The sequence below is a fragment of the Prinia subflava genome, chromosome 24, assembly GCF_021018805.1.
Source record: "Prinia subflava isolate CZ2003 ecotype Zambia chromosome 24, Cam_Psub_1.2, whole genome shotgun sequence".
Lineage (NCBI taxonomy): Eukaryota > Metazoa > Chordata > Aves > Passeriformes > Cisticolidae > Prinia > Prinia subflava.
The window spans coordinates 4239683-4250218 of record NC_086270.1 but is presented as its reverse complement, the minus strand read 5'-3'; the positions used below and the strand labels follow the sequence as shown (position 1 = coordinate 4250218).

The following is a 10536-nucleotide window of genomic DNA, read 5'->3' as shown; positions in this document are numbered from 1 at the left end:
GCTGGTGTCTTCCAGCTGAAGTATGAACACCCTGTGAGCCCCCATTACTAGAAGTCCTGGCAGTGCCACATCACCACAAGAAAATGCCTCCAAGCAGATTTTGTGCAGCCCAAAGCAACTCAATCATTTTCCAAATGCAACTCTTGGACTGAGGAATGTTGCAGGACTTGTCTCCATACCTGGCAGACAGAAATGACCATTCATTGTCAAAAAACTCACCGGGGAACCCTAAATGTGTACTGGTACTTTGATGTGACACAACCTGCTCCGCAATCTGGCCACACTCATCACACACTCAGGTGGTGCCAGACAGTCTCAGCACCCTCTGCCTTTAAAGGAACAAAGACTTTCTCATGTGTGAGTATAATTAGTAAGCCTGTACTAATTATAGTTTTTTCAAGTCTAAAAAAAGCACAGAGAATGTTGTAAAATAAAATGTAATACTTTACTTTTCTGTATCTATTTTATCAGTTTGATAAATTATCTACAAATGCATAAAACTTAAGCAACACTGTCCAATGCACTCAGAATGGTCCCAAACTCAATTACAAGTAAAGCACATTAAAGATTTACTGTACAGTAAACAAATGGGTGAAAAACTGTAATTTATTGAAACTCATAACTCAAAAAATATAAGATGCTGTAGTGTACAATATGTTACACAAAGCACCCTGGGGTGCACATTCAAGTCAAGTAATAACTCCATCGCCCCCCAAACCCTGGTACCCCAGTACTTGTTCCATATACAATCATGCACATTTACTCTTCAAGAGGAAGCCCCCAGTATTCTGATGTGTTAAATAGCACCAAAATCAGCATTGTTCATTGAAAAAAATGGGGAGCTAAATTAACTTGGCCATTACTTTTGACAGATATTATACATTCATGGAATCAAACAGTCAAAACTAACCTAAAAAGTGTGTACTGTAACAATTACTGTTCTAATTTGAAGTTCTCCCCGTACAGCAGTAGTGGAGGCTATCTGCTCTAAGCAAAGCTACTTATGTACTTCCTACACAGAGCTCATCTGCCTTTTTTGTTGGAAATAAATCTATGAGAGGTGTGGAAAACTTGGATCTTTCCAGAACAACTACCGGTCGTAAGTAATGCAGCTGTTTTAAGGCAAGGTCTCCACAGTCCATTAGGGCCTTGTCCAAGATTGCCCTCAGGTTTTCTAAAGAAGGGGCAGATGAGGGCTCTGACAGCAAGGGCTGGATCTCTGTTAGCTGCCCAGCATTATTGGGGGTAATGATTACATTTTCATCACTTACAAAGTTGTTTACTGCTGTATCCCCTTCACTGTCCCCCTCTTTTTGCAATGTTTCATCTACTGGTAACTGCTCAGGAGACTCCCATTCTACTACCTCATCACAATCGTCATCATCGTCATCATCATCATCTTTTCCCTCACTTTCCTGAATAAATTTTAAAAATGAAGACTCGAATCCCATTGGTTTATATGTCTTTAAATCAAATGGTTTGGACATAGGAGGCTTTTGAAATTTGTCTTTTGTAGCACAAAGTACATTTCTTTTTGCATTCTGATTAACTGCACTATGCTGACATCCTTCTGGGTCTTTCTCTGTTGGCACCTCTAACTGTAAACTAGAGAAAGAAGAGCTATTCTCTCTTTCACTGTTTTCAGAAAGATCCTCAGTTTTACACACATTTGTCTCCCTGGTCTCCCTGGTGCTAGGCTCTTCTAAACAGGTGTCCTTTGAACTGTGGTTGTATTTTAAAGTGCCTGAGTACACAAAGGCACTGGCATCACAATTCACACTGCTCGGTGGACATTGTTTTTGGTCTTCATCACCCACATCCGCAGCATCACAGGCAGGGTTTGGAGCAAGGGGTTTCTCACTTTCCTGCACGGGCTCAGCATCAGCTGATTTATCCTCGTTAACTTCTACGTCTTTTTTATCCAAGTCTGAAGCTGTGTCAGAGCAAGACTGCTTCTCAATCATGATGCCACATTTGACACAAAGAACGAGTTTCTGCAGGCGCTGCTCGATGTACATGTTGGTCATCTGGTGTGTGCGCTTATAGTGCCTCACGATGCTGCTCTCCAGTTTGACAACAGACAGGCAGCCCTGGACCATGCAGGGGTACTGCGTCTGGTTAGACTTCTCTTTGCACATTTGTAGGGCTTCCTCTTTTGTTTTGAAACTCAGCAAATGCCTTTCTCTGCTTTTGTTAATTCTTTTCGCTTTTAATTTCTTCCCATTCTGCTTGCTTGTGCCAAAGCCATCTTTCAAATAATTTTGCTCATTTTTATCTTTATCTTCATTATCTTCCTCCTCTTTCTGATTTCCAAAGAGACTATCATAATATTCACTGTGTCTAAAATATACATGCTGAGAATAGTGACTGTAATTTGTGAAAATTCGATTGCAGCCATTAAGGTCACAATGGATTTCAAAATCTTTGTTTAATTTTTCTTCATTGGCATGTTCTTCTATTAGGTGCTGTTTAAGCTTATTAAATGTATAAAACACAGCATGGCAGTGGGCTTGGTTACAAGCAAATCTGGCAGACTCAGCTTCAGAAAGCAGTTTTTGATCCTCTAGGATTTCATTGTGGAAGTCACTACAATGCTTAGCAAGAGCTTTAGAACACAGAAAACGCTTACCACAGTCTTTGTGTTTGCATGCAAATATTTTTTTACATTTGACAAGTTCCCTTTTTGTTCTTGCTTTGTCTTTTTCTAAGCAGAGCTGCTCCTTATTATACTGGTGAACAGTTCTGTAATGGCGAATCAAACCTTTCTGGTTTGTGAACGCTGAGTTGCAGCTTTTATGTATACAATGAAATGGTTTGTGGTACTTATGCAATATGTAACATAAGTTCCCTTTAGCAACTGTTCTTTTGCTTCCTCTTCCCTGTCTTGCTTCCAGTTCTTCTCTGTGACTGTCCAGAGAAGTGATGTTAGATGTTCTTCTTGTTACATCATTGTCAGCCTCTTCATTGGACTCCACATCAGTCTCAGAACTGCAGTCGTCCTTTTTAGGGTGACACAGCTGCTCAGAGTCCGAATGCCCAGGGAACCCAACGCTGTTTGCAGAAGAGCTGTTCTTATGCATGTCCTCTGTACATAAACCTACATGATCAAATTTGTCACTGGGACACACCTTGTGAGCCACCCCCTCACAGCCAAGCTGATGTTTGTTTCTGTAGTGAATTCGGAGATGTGTTTTTCTTGTAAATGATCTTTGGCAAATATGACACTTAAATGGTGAATACCGATGCTGGAACATATTTAGCTGAAGAACCATTTCCTTGGAATAGTTATGCTTTCTAACATAATGCATTAAGAGAGCTTCTCTGGTCACAAACTCACATGTACATCCGTGGCATTCACAGAAAAACGGTTTAGCTGCCAGTTGAGTAAGGTACTGGCTGGGTAAATTATCTTCTTGATCTTGAAGGTGATATTTTGAGGTAGTTTCATCAGCTGACTCAGAGCACTTGGAATCTCTAGATGAATAGCCCAGAAAAGATTTTTGTCTTGAATTCTGAATGTTAGAATTTTTTAAGCTTAGATGTTTCAAGCCTAACATTAATTCCCACATGGTATCTTCAATATCTTGTTCTTTAGAACTGTCATAAAAAGATGTTTCTGGGGAAGAAGGGTAAGTTTCTTCCCTCAGGTCACTGCTTCCTTTAGCATCTACAGCACAACACAAGCTTTCTGGAGAGTCAGCATTTGTATCGGAATTATGACCCAACTCTGGACTCATGTCTGTAGGGGATTTACTGTCCTGAGCATCACTCAACAGATCAAGAAAGTATTTAGTTTTCATTTCCATATTTCTTTTACCTTTAAAGTTGTATGGATGGGCCCTTCGAAGGTGTCTTTGCATACTTCTGGAATTTTTGTGGATGGAACAGCAGCCTTCAAAACCACAGGAAAGGTTTTTTTCATCAAAGCAAACTGCCACATTGGAACACTGTTGTTTCATATCTGCTGGATGGAAGACTCCTTCCTGGGACATGACAAAACCTGGAACTGACTGGTTGTGAGCCACTGTTGGAAGCAGCCGTGGAGATGTCTGACCTTGGCTTACTGCAGCATCTGCCCTGTGCTTCCCACAGTGCAGGCTGCAATTACTTTCACTGTTGAGATCTTCACTGTCAGACAGAGATTCCTCCTTCACCTGTGGAATTTCCTGAGAGCCTGAGGGATCCAAGTTATCGTTCAGACTGGAATTTTCAGATTGTTCAAGCAGCTGAGACTCTGGAAGATAACCGGATTTTTCTTCTGAAACCAACCCTTCAAGGTTCAGCCTTTGCTTCCCTTCCCCATTTGACACTTGGATATCATGTGCTGCAAGGTGATTCTGAAATTCAGTTTTTGAATAATAAAACTTTTTGCAACCGAAGTAGTTGCAGGTGTACGACGCATCCCTGAAGTGCTGCGCCTCGTGATGGTAAAGCTGCCCCAAGTCACTGAAAACAATATTGCAGCCATTGAGCTCACACTTATACCTCAGATCGTCGTGTGTTTGTTTGTGGTTGAGGAGCTCGTTGACGGAGCCAAACCTGGCGTAGCAGTCCATGGACACGCACATGTAGGGCTGGGGCCCGCAGTGCACGCGCTCGTGCTCGCGCAGGTGGAAGGAGGTCATGAAGTGCCGGCGGCAGAACGCGCACTTCTCCCTCCTGTTCTTCATGTCCAGGTAGTGTTTCGCGTTCTCGTCGTTGTTCTGGTGTTCAGCTTTCAGGTGCACGCTTAGGTACTTGAACTGCTTAAAGACTCTAGAACAATCTGTCCCAGGACAGGGGTAGATGTCCCTGTCTTGCAGCTGGCAATTTTCCAGTTGGCTGAATGTGACATATTCCTGTGTGTCATCGTCAAAGCTTTCGGGGAGCTGTGCCTGGTGTGACCTTTCTGGAAACGCTGGGGGCGGGCTGCTGGGAGCTGGTGCCTTTTGTGGTGATCTCTCTTTTTTCAGAATTATTTTCTTCTTAGGTCTGTGTGTTCTACTAGGTGGCATTTTAACATGTTCCATTACATGTGGTACAAAAAACTCCTTTCTCTTGAACTTTTTTGTGCAAACAGGACACGTATAAATACCATCTTCCATGTGCATCTTAGAATGATGCAGTATTCTGGCCTCTATACACTCCCTTTTGCAGAGCACACAAAAAAACTTGTATTGGAGCCATCTCTGGTATCTTTCTGAAGAACCAATTGGTTTTTTTACTCTTGATTTTTCCTTAGGGTGGCTCATTGTGTCTTTCCCATCATAGTATTTGTGCTCTTTTGTCTCATCATAGTCACTAAAGAAAGTTTCTAACATGTCGGTTTCATTGAGGGACATATGACAACCCACATCATCCTCAGAATCAGAAGCTGCCTTCCCCAGTAGTTTCAGACAATGCCTCTTTAAAGTCTTCCAGTCCCAAAATTCAGGATCAAATGGCCAATATGCTTTCAAAGCTAACAGCAGTTCACAGCGGAGTGAATTTGGAACCAGTGCATTTTCTTCATCAAATTTTTGGTCTGGCTGCATATAGAGCTCTTCCAGCGCATTAAATCCACTCAAAGTTGGCTCGAGTAGGAATTCTGTGAGTTGACAGGCTCTTCTCACTTCAAGGTCTTCTGGTAAAAGGCATGCAATTGTTTTACACACTGACGTCTTCATTTCATCGCTTCCGTTGGACCTGATCTGGAGAGCTCTCACACACAACAACACAGACACAGCAAGCCCTGCTTCCTCTGCCTGTTCAAAGAAAACAGAAGATTTTTATTGATATCGTATTAGGTACTTAATCAGAAAGTATGAATAATGAAATAAGCTGTATGTTTTCTATTTGTTCAACAGAATTGTTAAGAAAATAATGAATTCATGTAAACAGCTCAAATAAAGAATTCATGTGTCCAAAGACTCAGGACTGTCTCTTACTTACTTCAGATTGTATGACTCTTATCAAGAAAAATAGGTGCTGTAGTGTCTTGGCAATGATGCCAAACTGACGACATCTCTCCAAAAAGGAGTCTAAGGAAGGATCTATTCTTCTCTGCAGTTTGCTCCAGAAAAGTGTCAGTTCCCTGTGAAGAGTTGAAAGCAGAATGTAAGAACATTGCAGATAGAGACAATTTGTGCAGTCACAGTGTCAGTTCAGAGCTGAAGCCAAGAAAAATTCAAGTGTTACTCAAGGACAGCACACGCTTCAATGAGATCCTGATCTCCAAGTGACACTGAAGAGAATTGTTCCTGTGCCCCACCCCAGCACCAGATCAAACCCTACCTGATCTCCTGATATTTACTGGGGAAAGACACTGGCACTGGGATTCACCTCACTTAATGCACACATCTACAGCTGCACAGACTTCCTTTCTAGACAAAAAAACCCCGTCCCACACTTCCAGAGTCTTTACCTCTCACACAGAAATTTAAAATGGGTAAGATGAATCAAAGCTAGGTAAATGTTTTAGTCACCACTCAGTTCTGGTCTATCAAATTACATAATACACCAGCAGTACACTATGAAAGGTGATTAACACTTCAATCATTTATTGACTTGAAACGCCATTACACAGGCTTATGATTAAACACAAAAAAGTTACATTTTCTTACAGCAGTCAAAATCCACAAGGTGTTAATGACATTGCTAGAAAAAAATTAAGTAGAATCCAAATCAGCAGATCAAGCAGAGTAAAATAACTGTTGAACTACAATCCTTTTTGAACCACACAGGACCTTCTTCAAAGCTGTCCTGGGAAACTCTCAAAATGGGTGTATGGTATTCCATATCTGTGCTACACCAATCTGCCCCAAACTGTTGCTCTCTAGGACCTGGCACCTGGAAATGGCACGGCAGAGCTCAGGGCTGCCAGGTCCTTTTAAAGCTGGGGTCACTCGTGTGAAGCTCTCCTTCCTTTTTGTTCTTGTGGGGAAGCCAGGACAGCACAAGGCAGAACCCCCTTTATTTTCTCTCTGGAGGGGTTGCTCAGGTCTCTGAGCAGCAACAGCAGCACCCCAAGAAGTTGCATTTTGCAATCCAAAAGGGTGTCAGAGTCAAGTCTCAGATTCAGCAACTCTGTATTTAATGATTATTATTGTTCCCTTGTTACTTACTGTTATTTGGTTTTCACTGTATTTTGTATTTGTTGATGTTTAATTTTCTTAATAAACTGTTATCTTTTCACTTTTATCTTCTTGCATTCATCTTTCCTTATTGGTGAAAAAGGAAGTGGTTAAAACTAAAAGGGCAGGTAATTAAAGGGGGAGTGTCCACCCCTTAAATTGTCTTAAACCAAGACAGAAGTAAATTAAGAAATATTTGCCCCTTTAAAACCAGCAGCTGGTCACAGAAAGAAGAATGTCTCCCTTTATGTTTTCAATTTAGCTCATCATTTTAAGTGTATATCTATGTTGTATAATGGCCTTTTTATAGCGAAAAACATCCTCTAGAACTTCAAGTGCGGTGAACTCTCCCCTCTTGAGTCTTCCAAAAGGTTAATTTCTTTCTACCAGGTATTCCTTGCTCAAAAAAGACATTTCTGGCCTATTTGTACACTTGACTGGACTAGGCTGAACTGTCAATCACCCTGCAGACACTGAAGTGCTGTAAAAATGTTTTTTAATAGCTTTAAAACATGGAGTAAATACCATAACTAACTGAATCCAAATTCCCAACATCTTCTTGATATGTCTGGCTGAATCATGATTTTAAAGGGTTAAGACTTTAGCCAAGGGTTAGAAGCAATTTATATTGATTAGGATCCAAGTTAGAAAAACAAAAGATAAGTTAATGATTATTAGATGCTTGAGTTAGAGCTAAATGATGCATTGCTTGCTATTATGTGCTTGTTTTAGTTTTGTTTATAGAAAGAAATGAAATAGATGGACCATCATAATAACAAATGGAAGCCAATGAAACCATGACCAGCACCTGGACTCAACAGTAACTGATCACAAAGCAGGGATATTGGATTGTGCCAAAAGGACCTGCCAGCAGGAAGGTGGAAAGGTCATTGTGATGAAGACTTTCCTGACTTCATCCTTCAAGACCACTGACCCATTTCAAGAGAAGAACTGCACAGGTGTGAAGGACTCATGGCCCCATTGTAACACCAAGTGGGAGGTGCTGGGATTATGTTATGTGTAAGCATTTTGAGAATGTAAGACTTTGGGGAATAAACAGAGGGCAAAGAGCCCTGGAATTCACAAGCACGACTCCAGGAGGTGACCCCAGTAAAACACACCACTTTCCAACTTTAACTGGTTAGAGAGTCTTTGTAATCTTATTGATTTTTCATGATTCATGGCCATGTAAAGTTCTATCCAGGTGGGGATTTAAATAGGAGAACATGACATATTTAGCCATGCATTGAAAGTCAAAACTCCAAACCCATTTTCTGAAGGGCAGAAACCAGCCCCTCTGCTTTGACTCTACAAGTTTACCACTGCTGAAACAGAGGTGCAGAAGGTTTTGCATCTCCAGACAGTTCAGAGGGCAGAGTTTTACAGTCACAATCAGGCCAAAATCCAGTACTACAATTCTTGGAGTTATAGAAATTACAAAAATATAAAAAGGCTCTTGTGGAGGCAAAGTGGAGAGAAGTTGTTACAGGGTGCTGCTTCTGCTCCTTCCTAGTACTGACATCTCTGTGGAATGGGTGAAAAAATGCACCAGACTTTGATGGGGCCGAGTGTTCCCAAGGGAAGAACAGACTGACAACACTCTGTGGAACCACAATGCTGGGGGTTTAACACCAACCCGAGAGCACTGACCCACCACTGACAGAGCTGCTACCCCACAGAAGGATCAGCATTCATGCCAATAGTGTGAGTGCTGCTTCAGTTTAAATTGTTTGATCATTACTTTTGTCTAACCGCTCTGTTAGCGTAGCAACTTGAGATAAAATAAGTAACTACCTAGGGAGTGCTTCAGTCTGATGCACTTCTCAAGTAAAGGATAAATCCACCTTCTCCACATATTTTTGTACTATATTCACTCAATTCTAGCCAGTGAAGAACAGTTAGCAGAAGCAGCTTCTACTTACCAAGAGCAATACACATTTGCTGTTTGAAGCTGATGGGTAAGGTATGTTGTACAAAGAATAAATGCAGTATTTTCTTGTCCCTCAGACTCCAGATTACATATGATATCTAGTACCTCTTTGCAATCCACCTTTGCAATCTTAAAGAAAATAAAAATTAAAAAGAAAAGGCACTTTATTCTCAGAATATTTACAAAAGAAATGCACATTTATTGTATCAAAGTCTCACAAGCGAAACATTGTGTCTCCTATACCCAGAGATAATGCCACACCTTTCAGCTACAAAATGGTATGAGAAGTTCATCTGTTAGTTCTGATCCCTTCTCAACATCAGTTTTCTCTGGGACAACCTTCCATTTTGGGCAGCTTAGCTAAATATTTCCATGCAGGCAACCATCTATCTAAAACTTCCCATTCTGCCTCTGCATTTACAGGGATTTTTGCGACTTTTGAAAATCAGAACCCAGGTCCAAAAAGATCCAGAGTTTTGAAAAAGCCAGTCTCTTGTTCTCTTCATCCCCAGGTGCTGATTCTGAACAGCCACATTTCAAAGCATGATGATAGAAACAGAAGTGTTTAGAGTAGTCTGCTGATTTGGCTGGGGCAGAGTTAATTTTCTTCCCTGTGGCTGGTATGGGGCTGTGTTTGGGATTTCTGTTGGACACAGGGTTGAGTATAGAGATGTTTTTGTTATTGCTGAGCAGTCCTTACACAGTAAAGGAAGCTGGGAGTGCACAGGACTCCAGGTGACCAAAGGGATATTCCAGACCTGAGATCATGCTCATCACACCCAGGGAGGGGGAGGAGGAGGAAGGGGAGCGTGCTGAGAGTTTGTCTTCTCAAGTTATTCCTGATTGTGCCTTGCTCTTCTCGAGGTGCCTGCCCAGGGGCAGCAGTGAATTAATTCCTGGTTTTGCTTTGCTTGTGTGCATGGCTTTTGCTTCACCTATTACACTGTCTTTACCTCTACCTACAAGTTCTCTCACTTTTACCCTTCCACTTCTGTTGCTGGCACTGCTGGTAGGGGAGTTGAGCAAGCAGCTACAGGGACCTGGGTGAGCTAGGGTTAAACCACAACAAGGAGACAAACCCCAAGGAAGTTCTGGAATGTCAGTTTATCTGTGTATCAAACCAGGTGCCAGCTAGATTATAAGCCACAAACAGTAACTACAAAGAGCATTTACTATTAACACAACACTAAGTTTTAATACATTTTCCCACTGGATCTATTCCACTTGACAGAGCAGACTGTGTTCCACCAATATGTACTTTCAACAGCTGTTGATACTATAAACATTTCAAACTTCTTGTTCATCGTGAATAACAATGACAGAGAACAAACAACAGGAAGTTAAACTGATTTTTGCAGACATCTCATTCATCAGGAAGAGCAGAAGCAGGGATATTACCCCAGTTTCCTGTTCAGGATTGACACTGGAGTTCACTGAGCAATGCCAACATTTTCTAGGATCCCCTGACTTTTGGAGTTCAGCTTGAGATCCACAACTGACCTCTTGCAGCAGAAA

The 10536-nt window shown here is 41.4% G+C and overlaps 1 protein-coding gene across 3 annotated transcripts in view; it reads right to left on the bottom strand.

Moving 5' to 3' along the window:
- Positions 1–588: 588 nt before the first annotated feature.
- RLF (RLF zinc finger) overlaps positions 589–10536 on the bottom strand; it is a 39400-nt gene continuing 29452 nt past the window's right edge. For all 3 annotated transcript variants that reach the window (XM_063418870.1, XM_063418871.1, XM_063418872.1), the window contains 3 exons: positions 9014–9150; positions 5911–6052; positions 589–5723 (listed from right to left, as the gene is read on the bottom strand). In XM_063418870.1, coding sequence (XP_063274940.1) covers positions 1002–5723; positions 5911–6052; positions 9014–9150 — 5001 coding nt within the window. In that variant the 3' untranslated portion in view covers positions 589–1001. The remainder of the gene's footprint in view (positions 5724–5910; positions 6053–9013; positions 9151–10536) is intronic.